The sequence below is a fragment of the Heptranchias perlo genome, chromosome 1, assembly GCF_035084215.1.
Source record: "Heptranchias perlo isolate sHepPer1 chromosome 1, sHepPer1.hap1, whole genome shotgun sequence".
NCBI classification, from domain to species: Eukaryota; Metazoa; Chordata; class Chondrichthyes; order Hexanchiformes; family Hexanchidae; genus Heptranchias; species Heptranchias perlo.
In genome coordinates, this window is record NC_090325.1 from 191,595,190 (window position 1) to 191,614,945 (window position 19,756).

General features: G+C 41.8%; 1 protein-coding gene across 13 annotated transcripts in view; it reads left to right on the forward strand.

Moving 5' to 3' along the window:
- The window catches only part of LOC137330224 (PDZ and LIM domain protein 5-like), a 274,221-nt gene that overhangs the window by 105,975 nt on the left and 148,490 nt on the right, over positions 1 to 19,756 (forward strand). For all 13 annotated transcript variants that reach the window (XM_067994479.1, XM_067994476.1, XM_067994482.1 and 10 more), the window contains exon 3: positions 16,660 to 16,811. In XM_067994479.1, the coding sequence (XP_067850580.1) occupies positions 16,660 to 16,811 (152 nt within the window). The remainder of the gene's footprint in view (positions 1 to 16,659; positions 16,812 to 19,756) is intronic.

A 19,756-nucleotide genomic window follows, 5' to 3' on the forward strand; every position in this document is an offset into this window, starting at 1 on the left:
GAAACTCCCTGCAGAAATTACACGTTACCCTGAGGGAAGCAAAAACAAAGAGCTTTCCACAGTCCTGCTTGCTGACCAATTTCAGAGCAGCATTAAGAACTAGTAGGAGGAGTAGGCCGTACAGCCCCTCGAGCCTGCTCCGCCATTCAATAAGCTCATGGCTGATCTTTGACCTCAACTCCACTTTCCAGCCTGATCCCAATATCCCTTGATTCCCAAGGAGCATAACCTTAAAAATTAGAGCTAGGCTGCTCAGGGATGATGTCAGAAAGCACTTCTTCACACAAAGGATAGTGTAAATCTGGAACTCTCTTCCCCCAAAAAGCTGTTGAGGCTGGGGGTCAATTGAAAATTTCAAAACTGAGAATGATAGATTTTTGTTAGGCAAGGGTATTAAGGGTTACGGAACTAAGGTGGGTAGATGGAGATAAGATACAGATCAGTTATAATCTAATTGAATGGCAGAACAGGCTCGAGGTGCTGATTGGGCCAACCTTCTAGGAACATGAGTAGGCCAGAGTGTTACGTCCTGCCTGTAGGAGACTACTTGAAAGGCGTTGCATCTGATGGAGAAACACTCCCAAACTCTCTGATCCCCACGCTCTGTCTCCCAACTAAGCAACCGGCCAGAGAGGAGAGGCTTTGTCTGATTGTCGATGCATATCTGTGCTTGGTCGTTATGTTTCCAGGGAAAGTTGATCATCGGGCTAAGAGGTGCTGTATCCCACCACGTGCGGCTATTCCATCTGGCAGCCTGGGCGAGAGGGGCAAAAGCAATTAGCCCTTTGACTCACATATCCAACATCCGATGAGTAGATGTGGATTCCACCTTGCACTTTTCTCCTGTCTTTCAGAAATTCTTGATCTTTCATCTTCAGCTGGAATGTCTGGACATTCTGGACTATGGGTGTCTCCATGGTCATTGTTTGAGTGTGACTTTGGGATTTTTTCCATTGATATTGTAATGAGGTGACTGCAAATACTTGTTTTAATTTTAAATTTTCCGTAACATCTGCAGTATGGGATCTTTTAAGGGGAGAAATTTGCATAATAGTACAAATTATAGACTGTAATCAAAGAATACCTGTAAAATAGGGGAGCAAATTATACACCCGGTCTTGCAATAGTACATGGAATACCAGGCCCCAAAATCTTCTGCCAGACGCCTGCAATTGTGCTTTATTCTGAAGGTGTGTGAATTGTATGAGTCAAGATTGAGAGGGTGACTCAGTGTGTCTGTAATCTGTTTTGATTGACAATTTAGATTAATTGTGATGGTACCCTTTTAATCTTCCTTTTGTACTACTTGCACATCGTAGGACAAGAGGTATATAACCTCGGCTGGAAGCCTTTGTTCTTCATTGTTTACCCACTTTGCAGTTCTGCTATAATTTATACATGGTCTGAGTCATGGAAAAGAACTGCCAGGATTTTGGAGCTTTAATTGTTTTTAATGAAATGGAATAAAGTTAATTGAAGCACTGTAATCTATCTAAATCTGTCATTGTTTTGTTTTTGCTTCTGGATATTCTTAATGAAAGAAATCAGTCTTTAGGCCAAGATAAGTCTGTCAGCATGGTGGTCTCCATTAGTCGGAGAAATCAAGTATTCATTGATCTCCTGCACTATGTGTATATCCCAATAGTAAAGGGGTTCATTGTTTGCTTGATGGTGCAAATCCTTTGGTTCCAGTTTAGGTTCGCAGGTAGCATAAACCCATTTGGGGTAGCTGACTTGTGCATTGACCACAAGAAAACAGTAGCAAGACAGAGCAAGAATCGTAGAATTTAACAGCACGGAAGGTCATTTGGCCCATTGCACCTGCTAGATGGCCAACTGGAACTATTGATTTTAATGCCATTTCCCTGAAAGACTGAGAAAGTCACTTCCTGCTCGTTTCTTCTGCCCTGGAGAAAAAAAATTTACACGCAGCTACAAATGCCCGGAGGAGTCTACGATTAGCCAAATTTGGCATTTGACCACTTCCCCCACAGGGAGTTCTGATGCAGTGGCCATAAAGGGGCAGACAAGGTTAAACACTGCTCCATCTTAGCAACTAAACATTACAGCCATGCTCCAGACCACAGCAATGTTATGGGAACATCGCTAGTCCAGGATAACTTTAGAAAATCCTGAAAGTTTTTAAAAATAAAATTGACAAGCCTGACCTGAGGCCACGCAATATTTGGTCGAGGCTGGAAATGACCTGCTGATTCTCTTAATACTTGAATCATCTTAAGGTCTTCATCTAGACCAGGAAAGCCAAATGCTTCTGAAATAATTAAAATTCTGTTGTACTAATGCCCATGGGGGACCTTTGAGCAGGCCTGAACAAGACTGACACATTTATTCAGGTCTTCCAAAGGAACTGCTGAAGGTTGACATAGAACCAGAACCTTTCAGATTAAATTACCTGTTACAGATTTGGTAAGGAATCAAAAGCAAGCTAGCTGCCAGTCCAAAACCAGCGTACGGTAATTAACAGCACTTTACGCTTCTGCTGCACATTGTGCGTTTCACAGATGCACAACTGTTGCCTCGAACATTGCCACCGTTATCACCTTGCAGATTCAGCGTACAAATGGAACACAAACGGACGTCCCTTTCAAAGCCTATCGAATGTCTCCATACTCCTCGCGTTTAAACAATTAGAACAGGCTGGACAGCAACCAAAAATTAGACTTGATGCTCGCGCGTGCCATTCCTTAAAACGAATGTTGTCACGTTCATTGGTGATTTTTGTATATGTGGCAAACACAACAAAAATTGTTCAAAATCAAGTTTTTGACACTTTGGCCACCAGAGTTTTCTATTTCTGCACTTGTTAGCCCACAGTTAATCTCCCAGTCACTCTAATGCTCGGCTCATAGGATTACAAGTCTCTTTACTGAAGTTCAGTGTTTCATCAACAGGACAAAGTGTTTTGTATAAATGACTGTAACTGGTGTTCTTGTGTCATATTAGAAAAATTAAAAGTATGACTCTTCACAATGGGCCTATTGATCTAATTTGAGCTGCTTTGTCGCAGGCCTTAGTTTGCGAATGGGGTGAATTGGTGTGCAGTGGGCTGGGATTGCAGGAATTTTTTTCCCTGAAAAGAAAGAACTTGGATTTATATAGTGCCTTTCACAACATCCCAAAGCGCTTTGCAGCCAATTAAGTACTTTTGAAGTGTAGTGACTGGCTGTCGTGTTTCCTACATTCCAACAATGTGTGCACAGCAAGGTCCCACTAACAGCAATGTGATAATGATCAGATAATCTGTTTTAGTGATGTTGGTTGAGGGCTAAGTGTTGGCCAGAACACCTGGTCAGAACTCCCCTGCTCTTCTTTGAAACAGTACCGAGGAATCCTTTGCATCCACCTGAGAGGGCAGATTGGTTTAACGTCTCATCCGAAAGGCGACATCTCTTGATAGCGCAGCACTCCACTGGGAGTGTCAGCCGAGATTATGAGCTCAGGTTTCTGGAGTGGGACTTGAACCCACAACCTTCTGACTCAAACAAGAGTTCTACCCACTGAGCCACGGCTGACGGAGGAAGACTTTTTTTGTTCTCTGGCTTTTGCCTCACTAATGTGAATTCTATTGCCAAATCCCATGGGACACGCGCTGCCAACGGTGCACATTCTGCAAACTATTTGATTGAATGTCACTAACGTTGAGTTTAAAAAAAGTGATACCAACGTGATTCCCTTGACGTCAATCAAATGTACTGTTGTCAATTTAAAATCCGTGGGTCCATCCTAGTCTTGTCTGCGAGGCCTGCGTAGGGTTGCTAACTCTGGACGTATTCCTGGAGGTTTCATCACATGGCCTCCTGCCTTCAACTGCCCCGCTCGGTCAAACAATTCCCCCCACCCCGGCCAATATTTTTATAATGAAAGTGATCAAAGAAAATGAAAAACACATTTTTGTTGATGCGGCTGTGATTTTTCTCCTGATTGTGCCTCTAGCGGGAACTCCAGTCCATTTAAGTTTTTAGAAGGTGGTCGGCAATATTAGATCGGTGAGAGCTCATGTGTTTTAATCGATAGTGTGTGATTTTTTTTTTACCTTGCCAGTCGTGTGACATTACTTCAATAAGTTTGCTGCATTACAGCAATGAATGAATGAATGAATTGCCGTCTTGTTTCGGCTGCATTGGACTGTGGTTAGAATCAGAAACCAAACACCAGGTCCTGGACTAACCCAGAGCAACAACACAAGATCTGTTGTATATAGAATTATAGGGTTGGTCTTCAAAATAAAATCTTGCAAACGCATCAGTTTTCCTTTTTCATATAAAGAAAAATACTTATTGGGAAGAAATGTCCTTGAGGGGTAACTTTTTGATGCAGTAGGCTTAAGTAATGTTATTCCAAGTGGGGAATGTAATGGAAGTACTGTTCTGTACGGTAATTAGTATTTGGAAACTTGGTGCATGAGGGCTGTAGTCTGAACTATGATTGCTGAGCTGAGGTTCTATATGACATACCATTGCAATTACATAATACAAGACAAAGCTACCAATTAAGATAATTCTGTTGGTATATACATGTGCTTGAAAATGGGTTTTACAAACTAGTAATGTATTCCTTAAATTACTTTGCTTATTCCTGCATTGTACACTGTAAACTTTAGCAGGAACAAGTTGTATTTATAGAATACATTTTTAACACTTTTTTTTTGCTACTTTAATAAAAGCACTAGCATTTGGCAGAGGCTTGTAGTAATTGCTACTTCTTAAGTGGGTCTGATTTGTTGTCTTGGAGTGTGTATGCAATGGGCAAGAATTGTAGTACTTTCGATATATTGTATCTCCTAGGCGAGTGTGCTACCCATGGGGACATAAATGTGGACATTGGAATTGATACCTGGAAAAAGTTGGCTGGAAGCAGACATAAGATTTTTAATAGGTAGATAGGTCGGATCCATTCCTGTGAAAAATATTACCACAATGTAGAATATATTCTAAATGTTTCTATAAACTTGTGGCACTGATGTCAAGGATTACTACAAAGGACAACAGTTCTTTGTGTGTAATTGAAACCTTACCCCGTTTGACCCTTTTTTTTATGGCGTTGACTTTGGACTTTGCTTTTTGGAAATTTGATCAACTGCAATGATCATGATGGGCTTTGAACTTTCAGATCAATACGCTCGCACAGTCTGTTCCTGGAAGACCGTCTCCTCTTAGTGGAATTTTAAACATTTGTTTTATGTTTGTTTAAACTCTTAACACTGATTTTTATCTTGCTCTCCGAAGACTTAACGGAATTTCTAGTAATCATTCACTGATTAGTACAAGATGGAAGTGCATATAAAAATGTACTTGAAAGGCATTCAGTGGATTCAAGTCCTGAGGTAGCATCTTGGTCCCATCCATTGCTGTTAATGTGGCATTCATGTTCACCTGGTGTTAAAACAGAAGAATTCTGCCCCTCTCCACCCCGCCCCGACATTCAGATTAGATCCGCAATCTCAAAATTCTTATGCTTAATTCAAAAGGATAAAAAACCTGAATTGTGAAGTTCCAGAGCCTGTTTCCTGTCTTCAGTGTTGAAACCGTAGGCCGAATGGGCTGAATTTTCTTGTAGGTGGGAAAATGTTAAATTCACTGTGGTAGGTCTACTAGTCACAGCTACTATGTGATGAGATAAAATGATTGTATATCCCTGTAGTTGAATCCTGTACGTTATAACATTTGCACCCAATATTTGGAGAAACAATGTTGCATACAGTGTACATTGTGGATGTATCATTGTATCAGTACATTGCACTTATTGTAGGGATCAATAGGCAGTAATAGAATAAATAGTAAAAAGTTTTCTTATTAAGACGGGACTAACTGATGAGAATTATCTGCTGTGGGGCATACAGGGAGATTTGAAGTCAAAATGAGTCCAGTTTTGGCTAGAAAACTTTTTGTTACTCCCAGACTAATCTAAATGCTTTCAATGTAAATTTCAATATGTGAGGAGCACTGTGGAAATGTCAGTTGTGGTAAAGCATTTCAGTAAATGTATTTTCTGGTACTAAGGTGTTTGAACGTGCCTTTTCAGTAGCCAGCTGTAGGAGTTTTTTTGCCAGATCTCCACTGGCTTGACTGACTTTTTTTCTATTTTTGTTCCACTCCCAGTTTGTTGATGAAATTGCTCTGAGAATTGCATTTCTGTAAAATTAATGAGCCATATAGGGAGTACCAGTGTGTGTGTTTTGGAACGCAAATACAACGTGTAATTAGGAATGTGTCAACTGTCTCGCCGGGAACTGTTCCTTTGGAAGGAGAATATCAACTTTTAGGTTGATCGTACCGAGCTTTGTCGCTATACTGTTCATCATCCATCTTGTAACCAAAGTGTTTTTTATGTTTCGGTAACTAGTTCTATATGATACACTTCCAATGGCAATGAGTCACTGGGGATCACTGCCCCCAGACCCAGAGAGAATAACTCTTGTGCCCTCAACACTTTTACCACCCTCAGGCTTTCATGTACTTGTTAACATCACCTTGCATTTATATAGCGCCTTTAACATAGTAAAACATCACTAGGCGCTTCACAGGAGCGATTTATCAAACAAAATTTGACACCGAGCTATGTAAGGAGATATTAGGACAGGTGACCAAAAGCTTGGTTAAAGAGGTAGGTTTTAAGGGGCGTTTTAAAGGAGGAAAGAAGTGGAGAGGTTTCGGGAGGGAATTCTAGAGCTTAGGGCGTAGGCAGCTGAAGGCGTAGCCACCAATGGTGGAGGGATGAAAATCAGGGGACATTTTACAAATTCATGCTCTCCATACAGAGCTTTGTGACCAGAGTGTGGTTGAAAAATCTTGGGGAACATGCTGTCCTCTACACCCCAATCCCTGATCCAAATAGTGAGCAAGGATCCATAGACCATAAACCTATAGTTTTACCTCCAATACAGGCAAAAGAATGTGGGGAACACTTGCATCTTGTTCCAATCCATGGCACTATTTTGAAGAGGAGCAGGGGAGTTATCCCCAGTGTCCTGGCCAATATTTATTCTTCAAGCAGCAGCACTAAAAACTGATTACTTGGTCAGTGTCACATTGCTGTTTGTGGGATCTTGCTGTGTGCAAATTGGTTGCCGCGTTTCCAACCTTACAACAGTGACGACACTTCAAAGGTGCTTCAGTGGCCTGGGCTTGTGAAAGGCGCTATAGAAATGTAAGTCTTTTCTTTCTTTGACCTCCCAATGTACGCTGGTGCACAACAGCAGTAGAATATTCATCATCTCTTCCACCATGTGACCCTCTAGGCGGGTTGGAGATGTAGTTCTGGACATTGGGCAAGGAATCATGAGGTGACTGCATTTGTTCTGATCTTGGCCTGTGGATTATTGCTAAGAGACGTGGTCTGTGATGTACGAGTGGATCCTGTCCGGGAGGCCTTTAACGCCCCAGAAATTGCTCGGAGTGGCGAACCAACAGTGCTCACCGCTCTGTAGATTTATACTAACCCACTAACTTACCGTGGTCTTTACTGGGTGCGCTTCCTCGAATAGGAAATGGAGAAGAGTCCAGCGAAGCTAGGACCTGTGCGAGAAGCGAGAGGATTAATCTCTCCCCTCAATCAATCAGATTGCAGCATTTTTGGCAAGCTGCGAATGTAAAATTCAGGAAGTGAAAGGTACAACATTAAAATCATTGTTAAAAACAATTATAGACATCAAAAAAAAGGGTAGGAAATCGAATTAAATAAGAGACAGAAAGGAAAAACATTTTAAAAGTTGAAAATTTTGGTCGTTTAAAAATTTATTAAAATAAGTAATGAGACTCCAGGTTTTAAAGTTAATTTTTAGTTGTTCGGCAGTCATTAAGACTTGCCATGCTGTTAAAAATGCCAGGTCTAAAATAAGTTTTAAGCGTACCTGTTTTGTAGCAATATTAGTTACTTGTAGAGAGACAGGATGCCTGGAATTAATGTGGGTAGCTGTCCCCCTATTCTTTTCATAGGCAGCAGGGAGCTGACACAGCCTAGAGCATCCCCTGTTGGGATGTTCAATTTGGAGGGCTGCTTCTCATGCCACAACTTGAACAGCAAGCTATAGGCAATGTTGATCTTGGTAGAGAAAGACTTTTTAGTCACTGTAGGGTCTTGGATCTTCTCCATGTTTCCCAGGTCAACCGAGATGCTCTTGCTAAGCCACCCAGTGCTGAGGCAAATACAGACTTCAGTTCATCCTGTTTATCTCCACTGAGAACTGGAATCATGAGTTCCCAAGATAGATGGCACCATGCCATACATCTACCATGTCAACATTGTCTACATTTTTCTTTTCAAGTTGACACTTTCTTCACCATCTCCACATGTGGAAGGTGCTCTTGCTTGGAAATTCTCCATCAACTGGACGACTTTGTTTATAAACCTGAAGCTCATGGCAGCCAGGAGATGCGATGCGGCTTCCTGCTTTCAGCAGGTGCTCCAGTTAACTTAAGTCATCCACAGAGAAGCCAAATAGCTAATTTTCTGAGCTAGCTCTTGGCTAAATTGATCAAGGGTGTCCTTGATAATGGGCACGCTGTCCAACACTGTGCAGCTGGCAGCATGGAATGCTGGGACAGATAATTACGGCAAGTCATTAACACTATTTCTGGGTGGCGACGTCCCAGTTCATGTAGAGTATTTGCTATTTTCTGCTGATAATGTTCATCTTCCTCAACAATCACCTTCACAAGGGCAACTGAAAATGATCCCACGTTGCGATACATTTTAGGAACCTTTCCACAGCCTGAGATTAAAGGGCTAAAATTCCTCACTTCAGTATTAGCAATTATTGCCATTCTCACTAAGGATGTGCCCCCTCAGAATCGGAACCCTGGGCTGTCTGGTATACGCTGGGTCCTGTTTTTTTTGCTGCAAGTTCATAATACTTACTGCCCTTGAGGATTGAAGAAACTTTTTAACCAAATACTTTTGTCTAATTATCAATTAAAAGACCATCTTTGTACGCTCGTTCACATTTTGGAATTAAATCTCTCCCTGGGTTTCTCCACTCTGGTCCTTTTCTCTCCATTGATTAACGCTGTTCCTTTACACAGTATTTCCAATCCAATCTCCAGTGATGTTTCCAGATTTGGATGGATTTGATGAACTCAGTTGTTTTTTAAGCTCTCTCTTTGTGCGTCTCACATGTACATATACGCAATCTTTTGCCGTTTGTTGTTCACCCCTTCTGTCTCTGTTGTCATGGTTTTCATTGTGAAGTGAGGTGACATAACCCCTCAGTTGTGATGTGGCCCTGGATCCTGGTCCAGCAGCACCTCAATTTTAAAATTCTCATCCTCGTGTTCAAATCCCTCCATGACCTTGCCCCTCCCTATCTCTCTAATCTCCTCCAACCCTACAAACCTCCGCGGTCTCTGTGCTCCTCCGATTCTGGCCTCTTGCGCATCCCCCCCAATTTTCATCGCTCCACCATTGGCGGCCGCGCCTTCAGCTGCCTAGGCCCTAAGCTCCGGAATTCCCTTCCTAAACCCCTCCGTCTCGCTACCTCTCGCTCTTCCTTTTAAGTTGCTCCTTAAAACCTACCTCTTTGACCAAGCTTTTGGTCACGTGTCCTAATATGTCCTTTTGTGGCTCGGTGTCAAATTTTGTTAGTAAAATGTCCTAAGGTGCTTCACAATGTTAAAGGCGCTATATAAATGCAAGTTGATGACCATATAGAATCCCGCCAGCTGTTTGTGGCAATTTAAGGTGGGTGGGGTTAAGGTACAGACCTGACATACAAAGCATACTGACAAGGCAACAATTACAACCATGGCAGCCATGTTCAAATGTGCAGCTAACTGTTTGTTCTTAATATAATTCTGTAGCGCAGGCTTTCAAAATACTCATGCTAAAATAAGTAGAAATGGGAAAGTAGAACTGACATTTCTAGTAAAATGCCCCAAAATTCAGATATCTGCAAAATGTCAAATCAATTTTAAATACACTAGAAATAAAAGGTCTGAACTCGTGTGACCTTTTTCAGAGGCTGAAATATAAAAGCATCATTTCCTGCCCTGTGTAACATGGGGGAACAATAAGGGTCCTTCACTCCAGTAGGATAGTCTCAAACAATACGGAAGTAGAAAGGATGATTTTATAACTCCTGAGCAATACAGATGTGATTTGTACATACTTAACAGTGGATTTCTTTTGCCTAGACTGTATTTATTTGTGTGCTGACAGGAGGTAAACTGCTTTATGACATGAAAAGAAAGAGAGAACGTATTTAGACAGCGCCTTTCACGACCTCAGGACGTCCCAAAGTGCTTTACAGTCAATAAAGTACATTCTGAAGTGTAGTCACTGCTGTAATGTAGGAAACACGTCAGCCAATTTGCACACAGCAAACTCCCACAAACAACAATGTGATATCGACCAGATAATCAGTTTGCGATATTGGTTGGGAGATAAGTATTGGCCAGGACACCAGGGAGGACTTCTCTGCTCCTCTTCGAAATAGTGACATGGGATCTTTCATGCCCACCTGAGAAGGCAGACAGGGCCTCGGTTTAAAGTCTCATTGGAAAGACAGCACCTCCTGCAACAGTGCAGCACTCCCTCAGTACTGCACTGGGAGCGTCAGCCTAGAGGAAACTGCTGTGACATCAGAAAGAATTTTCTTAAACTTCGGGACAAACAATAATAAATAATGATCCTACATTGTGAAAATGGAATCCTGAGTGTTGGAACCCAGAAATAGAGATCTCACTAGGGCTGATTTTCCTCTGCTGTTACCTGCAGCGTGTTTCCACTTTCGTGGCACAAATCAGAGGGCTAAATAGGTGCAGACCCGTTTGGTGACGTGTCTGCCTCGATTGCGTTCCCCCTCTATTTCCAGTTGTGCTTCACATCTGGGTTTATCGTCCTCAGGCACCGTCTCTCCCTATTGAGCATCTCACCTTGTTCCAACCCTCACGCATCTTTTTAAAATCCTCATTCTCCACCAACCCCAACCCAAATTTCTTACCAAGATATTATCTGTCTCTCTCTGTCCTCACTCTTCTCTGCCTCCAAATGGCATTTTTTGCATCCTCCCCATTCGCCCCACTGTTAGCGGCCGTGCCTTCAGGCGTCTAGGCTCTACGCTCTGGAATTCCTTCCCTAAAACCTTCTGCCTTTCCACTTCCCTCTTCTTCTTTAAGTCTCTCCTCTCCTTTAAAACCCACCTTTTTTTGACCAAGCTTTTGGCCATCCTTCCTAATATCTCCTCCTTTTGGCTTGGTGCCCATTTTTGCCGAGATCATTCCAATGCTTTTCAACCCTCATATATATAAATATATATATTTTTAATATATATATATATATATATAGTAGGTGTTGTCCATATGGAGGTGGGTGGGTGGGGGGGAAATCAAGTTTAATTTTGCCTCAGTAATAGGACTTCTCAGAGTCTAGGTTTATGGGCTCAAGCCCCACTCCAGGGACACTTCAGTGCAGTACTGGGCGAAGTCACATCTTTCAGGTTGAGCTATTGTTCTTCCTACATGTTCAGGTGGAGCTAAACCATCTCCTGGCACTATTCCAAGAAGAGCAGGTGAATTTCCCTGTTTCCTGACCAACATTTTATCCCTCAACCAATATGTCCCAAACAGATTACCTGGTCATTTATCTCATTACTGTTTATGGAAGCTTGTTGTGTGCAGATTGGCTGTCATGTTGTGCCAGCAAAACAACAGTTACTATACTTGAAACTAACTTGTTGATTGTGAAGGCACAGTATGTATGTTCATTCATTTCTCATCTCCACTGAGCTGCGAAACATTGGAGAAATGTTGAAGGCGTCAGAAATTTGCTAGATTTTTATTGCCTGCTTAATCTGATGAGGAATAATTGATTTCAGCCTCCAAATATACTTCTCTCAGTAATGGAAGGTACTACTAGAATATTAGGGTTTTTTTCTTTAAAAAAAGTAACACTACTAATAATCGTTGTTCTTTGTTGTTTTTCTTATCGTCTCCCTGTGGTGCACCTAATTCAGATCCAAGTTACATTATTCCACTTGTAATTTGGTTCTCATCATATATGCTAACCTCTAATTTTTCTCAACTCCCCCCCCCCCCCCCCCCCCCAGTTGTGATTTAAGTTGGGCTTTTAACACAACATTGTCCATTTGCTGTTTATATACAGGATGCCCTTGGGTCAGTTGCAGGCCAATTGCTTTTCGCGGGGGAGCTTTACAGAATGGCACGGGCTTGATCAATTTTCAGCTCCAAGCTGGAAGAATAACGGCACAGAATGGTGTTTCTCTATACTTTCCAACGCACTGATGATGCTCTACAAACTCAAGCAAATCTCTCATGGCGTTGCTCATGCTGTGTTTTTTATGACTGGAGCCATGTAAAATATAATGTAGATTTTTTTTTAAGGCTATACATTGTTGAAATGAATGGTGGATTCACTTGAAGTTTAATTTGCAGCTTGAAATCCTGACTGTCTGACAGGACAATTAAGAACCAAGAATGTTGCACTATTAGGTTAACAGTGCAGCATATGTCAAATCTGTGCCATGCCAATCCAGGAAGAGGGACCTTCTCACAGACGTCTGTGAAGAATGATACTGCAGCAGAGCGTAGCCTACGGGAAAGGGGCGAGAGAAGAGGAGAATAAATGCGCACACTCACTTCTGGGCTTCCTGACAAAAATTTGTGGACTTTCCAGCATCGAAAGCAATAAGAACACTCAACATTGCTTGGCTGGAGTTTCCCAGTAAAGCAGATAAGCTAACCAGAAAGTCAGCTGGCTTATTTTACTTTTAAACCCACTGCAATAAATAGTTTTAAGACCTCGGTGGAAAAACAAGCTTTCAAGATAGCCCGCTGCAATTTTTAGAATAATGCCAGGCCGTTAAAAAAAATCATGCCGCAAAAGCAATAATCCTATGAAAGACCGTTGACATTCTTCCTGCCTCATAGTCCTGGTTTCTATAAATAAAGCACCACAGAAGACAAGGACACTAGGTTCAATAACCCTTGCTCTTTCTGAAGGTTATTGAGCAAAATGCTGGTCATTCAGCTCTCCACAGACCATGTCCTACCAAAACCCCTTGCAGCAGCACAGGAACCACATCTCCCCAAGAGTGGGCAATCAATTTATCAATACTCATCCAGATAACTTCTAACCCTGTTTCCAACCAGATTGGCGCTCTCTTTTTACTGTTGAAGGAATGAATTGACTCCATCTCAAGTGCTTTTTCTGGGAGCGCTAATCTGTGAGGAATAAAGAGCTTCTTTTCATTTCTCATTGCTGTTTGTGGGATCTTGCTGTGCGCAAATTGGCTGCCACGTTTCCTACATTGCAACAGTGACTACGTTTCAAAAGTTGGTTCTAAAGCACTTGAGACGTCCTGTTTTTTTGCTTTTTAGTTGCAGAGGCCTGATTACTTCCCCCGCACTGCTGGAGATTTGTCTGTTGGCTGCTCTGATACAGTCCATAGTGGCTGTTCTCAGTGAGCACATTGCACATCTACTCTTTTTTTTGGTTGTGTATGGTGTGGGGTGACCAAGAGCGGGGAGCAAATATTTTATGCCTTCAAGAAAAAAATTATAATTTGAAACTAGTATTAAGAAATGTGATTTTCCATATGAAATTAATTGCACCAAAAATGACTCTTAATCTATCTAAAGGATGAAATACTACGTGGGTTTCTGAATAACACTTGCTATTTTCTCTATCGTATTTTAGTTGCTTCAGGTTGTCACGCGCTCTTAGTATACGCTGTGCGCTGCTCTCTAGTAAGTTGCTGGGGTTTATTTAGTGTTTTCCTTGGGTTTATTTCGAATTGGCCATTTCAAAGATCACTGCTGTAGCAGGTTTAAGTTTTTATACGTCTCCCAGTTGTGCCGTATGTCATTGCGCAGAACTGTGGAAGCTGTCTTGCAAAAGTTCTCTAGAGTTTCTGAGACTCCGGGTGTAAATCGCAGTCAACTTTTATAGTCTGAGGAAGTCCTGCTGTGGTTCTGTTTGGCGTGCGAGAGGAGGGTTCATGGATGGTGTTAATGCTGAGAACCTGGAGTCGCCATTAGTGCTCGGCAATCAAGTCTGCGTGGGCTGGTTGCACGTGTAGACAACTAATACATTTTTATGATGGTTTCTAATCCACAGCAGAGATTGGGTAGAAAGTACTTGATAATCCAGAGGAACAAGCAATGAGATATCTGGCTGCTGCCTTTGCTGGGGTGGAGGGTGCAGGTTCACCTATTACTGAAGTGGATCTAGGTTAAACTGGAGCCAGTATGGACAGGTTTTATACCGGCAGACACGAGTTCAACCTCTGTTTCACATGTTATGATTTGGGTGTGAGATGCTGTAGTGGTTGTAATAGACTAAGTTGGGCCTGCAGGCCTGCTGTCGTTCGGGTTTGTAAAGTTTCCCCAAGGCTTATTTATTGGCAGTTTTGATTATCTGGCTTTGAGAAGCCTCTCTCTCATCAGCCTTTCTGTGGTACTATTTTCATTGCTTATCAGGAATTTTACTGGCCATTAAACATGACTCTTAACTTCTTTGAGTTACTGATGGGAAAACTTCAAAAGGTAATTGATGGAGTAATTGTCGATCTTTATAAGTTAATTCCACCCAAATGTGCTGCAGAGAAACACTTTGATGTGGAAGTTGCCTTAACGAGGTGGCTCATTTTACAATAAACCTAAGATACAGTTGTAAAATGCGATATGTATAATTGTTAAATAAATAGCCTTGTCGGCTGCACCAGAGATTCATACATCCCTCATTGAAGCTTCTATTGAAATGTGCAGCTTTGTGATAGAAGAACAGAAAATGTCCTGATGAGGGCAAACAATTAAATTCACTCGCCCATCAGCTGTTGAGGCCCCTGAAACCAAACTAATCGAAATGCTCCTGATTCAGTCAGAAAAGCAAGAACCTGAAGTGGACCCGGTTTAAACTGGCTTTCAAAGAGCTGGCATAGCCACGATGGGCCGAATGGCCTCCTGCTCTGTAAGATTCTATGATATTAGGGAAGCTGCTGGACTCTGGAGTACAGAAATAAATGCTAGATGATTTTGTCAACTTGGGCAGAGGATTTGTGTGTCTCTTCAGTTACTGTACTGTAGTATCTGGACCAGTTGACATTTTATTTCTGCTGACATTGACCAGCTGTTTTTGAACTCTAAGTTGAAAGCCAATAGGTCATGTTATTTAAAAGCAATGATGGGCCAGTTAAGAGTCTGTTTAGAATTAGTTTTCGATGAAGTTTAAGGGCTCCCCTCTCTCTAGACTTTCATTGTGACACTCTCTCAAGCTGGAGTTTACACAAGCGAACTCTTTGGGTGGGGGAAGAATTAGTGTAACTGTTTTAACTACCAGAAGTGGAAGAACGGAATAGTTCGTTTGCGTTGGTGGGTGTGCATTTGCACTAGTGCGTTGGTGGGTGTGCAGCGTGCGGGCTGGCTGGTGGATGATCAGACCCCTTTGAGTTGTTGGTGCGATTCACCTTTATCCCATTGTTGCTCCTGAAGCCCTGGAGATATCCAGCATCTGAACTTGCCCAAATGCGTATTGTTCAGATAATTTTATTCTTTTCTTTTTTGCAAAGGAATATTATGCATTATTGTGATCTTGGGCTTTTAAATCTAAGGCGAGGATGAAAAGAAATGCAGTTTCACATTTCTATTATTCCCGAAGGTTTCTACTCATTAGTAACAAATGTTTTACACCAATATAAAACGTTAAGTTGTAAATCTTTACATTGGTGTCGGGGCACAGGTCACTGATTTAGTGCTAACGTGTGAAGTGATGAACACTAGCAGGTGAGGCACAGTGATTTAATCTTCACGCATGAGTGGAAACTTCCAGACTAGCTTAAACAGATTTACGCCTGGAGGGTAATAACCAAGGGGGGAAAGAAGGTTTATAGCTTCCTGCTCGCAAGTCTCCTCTATCTGTGGTACCCATTAGTATACTTTGTGGATGGATGTTAATTGCAGTATCCTGCCTTGTGTACCCTTGTGCAAAATGGTCTGGGGAAGGTAGGCAGCACTCCCTTTTTTAATTTTCCACCTAAAGCTGTGTACTAGTAATTGCCAAATCTATCCTGTGCCATTTTAATGTACTCTCCAATAAATGCTCGCTCTTTGTGTGTGCCTCACCTCACACTGGAGGTTCTTGAGGTATCGATGCTTCAGAATCACTGCTTTTCAATCTGCTCATTCTACTTGTGTTAAAAGCCGTTGCTACTCCACCTTGATCTGGAAGGTGCCACTTATCAAAGGCAGGTGCAAGATGACATGACGTGCAGCCTGTTTGGTTTCCCACTTGTTGGTTGCCATAGAAGCGGCTTGTTCAGTGAGAGGCGGGAGGTCTAATAATCCTTGTGCTGCAACACTTTTGCAGAGGCTGTCACTTCCTTACTGTATTTATCACAAGGATGAGACAAATCGCGACTGTGAATCACCAGTACGTAGATGTTCCAACACTGACGGCAATTTACTGAGCTCCATTGTCTCCCTTTCATCGTCAAATAGCTTTAAGATTAGAATCCGATAAATGTGTAAGTGACAAAGCATGGTTACTGTAATAGAACGCAAAACTTAAAATGTGAAACTTAAAACGTGTGTACAACCCTATAGAAGCATGGGTACATTTTTAGTACTGGTAGCGATCCATTCTTAACATATATCTGAAATTTGTTTTTGTGTAAATTTATTATTCCAGCTGTCGGAAGGTGGGAAAGCCGCCCAGGCGAGCATTGAGGTCGGAGATGTGGTCCTTTCCATCGATGGGATCAGCACTGATGGGATGACCCATCTGGAGGCTCAGAATAAGATCAAGGCCTGCACCGGATCCTTGAAACTCAACCTGCAGAGGTAAGTGCCTGCAGTCCGCATTTACGGTACCTAGCCGAATGTTTCTGTTGCCTTGTGTTGCTCGCCTTCGATGAAAAGCGTGGGCCTTGAATGAAAATGACACTTTTTTTCTAGCGAGGGAATTGACCTGCGTACGTTGCAGTGGCAGAGAATGAAAATGTCCGCTCGGGCAGGGAGGTTCTTTCCCTTCAATCTCTTCTGGCAACGTCGGCCAGAGAGACGACTAAGGAAGTTTTTCTTCACAAGAGTCATCAGGGAAGGGAACCCCGGATAGAGTAGATTACAGATCAACCATGACCTAATTGAATGGCGGAACAGGCTGGAGGGGCTGAATGGCCTCCTTCTGTTCTTAGTGAAAGCAAAATCCATGGAATCATTTAAGGACGTATTGAATGCTGCAACGAGGAGGATGGGGGAGAGATGACACTTTAGGGTCATTCTGAATGGATGGGCCAAATGGCCTTCCTCATCTGTAATTATCTTGTGATTGCTATAAATGGATTTTGCGTAGAAGAGTTACAAAAGTAATAAATTATAAAAATTACTTTAAGACAATACATGAAGGGGAACATTTTGCAGGGCCATGGGGTTGATGCTACAGTATTTGAGTTAGACTTGTGGACCCCTCGTTTGAAAAGAAGTAGTTTGTTGTGCTCGTTGGTATTGTGGGAGTGATAGTGGTGATAATAGCAAACCTTGTTCCAAGTGTTGAGATGTACATTGTAAGTTGTATGTTTTAAGTATTAGGATGGAATGTGTTCTCTTGACATTTTGAACCTCGAGTGCGTTCAGTTTAAAAGCACTGAAGTAGATTCTGTTCAGAAACGTAACTTGATCATTGGCAACAGGAGAAGTTACCATTTCAGCCGGGATCGCATGTCTTTACCATTCCATTTAAAGCCCCTAATGGAACTTAATTCTGTTTTTAGAGTGGGGCTTCTTAATTTTACTCACTTATACTTATGTTATACATGTCATTTAAATGCTTTCAGATTAGGCAATTCAGATTGCTGTAAAATCTGTTATATGAAGTCCAACTTTTTCTTTTGAACAAAAGATTACAAGTACATTTGCGAAATAGCTATGAGAATGATGCGTAGATATATGCGCGAGAATATTGTGTGACGTGGGGTGGGGTGGTGTGGGGGATCTGGTCCAGATCCAAACTCCTTTTTAGAGCTTGAGCACTGAGTTGAGTCAGTTTTCATGTTGCTTTCCTGGCAGAGATAAGGGCACTGAGAATATTTTCATCACCTTGGCCCGAAGCTAATAAATTCAAGAACTTTTGATTTATAGAAACTAGTAATGGCGTCCAAGTGACATGTACTGTTAAAATTGACGGTTTGGTACCAAGTATTGCTCTTCGGATTGTGGCCTGTTTTTAGGGCGCTGTTGTCGATCCTGTGACAATTAAAGAAGAACGCTGGATAGAGGTGTCGTATCAGAGGCTTGTTGATAGAGCCACATGGTATGAAAGGGAATATGGTGACATGGAGAGGAGGTTGTCAAAAGGACCAGAAACAGAGAGTCGTGGTTAATAAATGTTTTTTAGACTGGAGGGATGTAATCGACTTGCCCTCTTCTTTCATCTCCATCTGTCAATGATCTGGACTCTGGCATAGAGTGCACAATATCAAAGGAGAGGGAAGTATACACTAAATGGTAACTTTTTTTTTAAAAAAAGCAAAATTGCAAGTTCAGATGCACATAATTTTATAAGTGGGAGGACAAGTTAATAAAGCTGTTTTTTTAAAAAAGAAAAATATATAGATACGTATGGGATCCTTGTTTTTATAAAAGCAAATCGAAGAAGTGATACCAAACCTATACAAATCATTGGTTAATCCCCAGTTAGAACATTTTCTCCAGGTTAGGGGCGTGGAGAGGGTGCAGAACAGATTCATTGTGAATCAGAGGCTTACTTACGAGGACAAGCTAGAGAATCCCATGCTCTTTTCACTCGGACAGCGAAAGTTAGGAAGAAGTCTGATGTACTCAAAACTGTGAGGGACTTTGACCAGTGGAAATAGTTTTTCCCAATTTACCTATAACAGTGAGTTGGGCATAAATTTTAAGATAATCAAAGAACCAAGGGAGAGGTTATGTGCATTTGTTTTTACGCAGAGAATTGTTGGCACGAAAGAGGGTAAGTGGAACAGTGCTGGAAGTAGAAATTGTGATAGCTTTCAAAAATAAAAATTTAAAAGGGCGGGGGGAGAAGGACAGGGGAATGGGACTAAATTAGCTCTTTCAGGTGCAGAGGGCCAAATGACGACCTTGGGTGATCGTTCGTACGTGTCCTCCCAAGTAAATGTCAGCAAATTAACATTTAACTGCAGTAAAAATCAGTTTGCCTTTTAAGTTATTTATGGACGGTGTGTAGTCACCATACTGTGTTTGCAAGCCTCTCCAGCTGGCTTGACTTGGCACTAAAATGGCTTAGTTGTAGGTTGCCTCCTCTCTCTGCTGCAGGCTGACATGACCAATGTTTAAAGGCAGGGAGAGCTTAGGATTTATCCTCCAGAGGGATCAGGGCACACTGAGTTTTCATTTTATTTCAAAAATAAAACACCCTTTCAAAACACTTAAATGAGGCCTGTTGAAAACGTACGGTGCAGTCTTGAGGAATGACTGCCTTTTGACCTTTTGAATAGCGCTGGTGCTGATATTCTGTCTGCTTATAAATAGAAGTAAAGTTTGAAGTTCTGTACCCTGGTAACATGAGATAATGTCGCCCTGCTCTAAGCTACTTGTAGAGCTGTTGACAAATATTGAAACCACAAGAGGTTGCAAAGTACGTACTGGAACTAGGCTCCCATAAGGCAATAGAACCTTCTAGACTGGCTATACGTCTGTGGTTTTTCTTTGATATCCAATATTTGGTTAAAGTGAAAATTTGTTCGCTTTTCATGTTGAAAATAAAATGATTACCATGGAAATGTAGA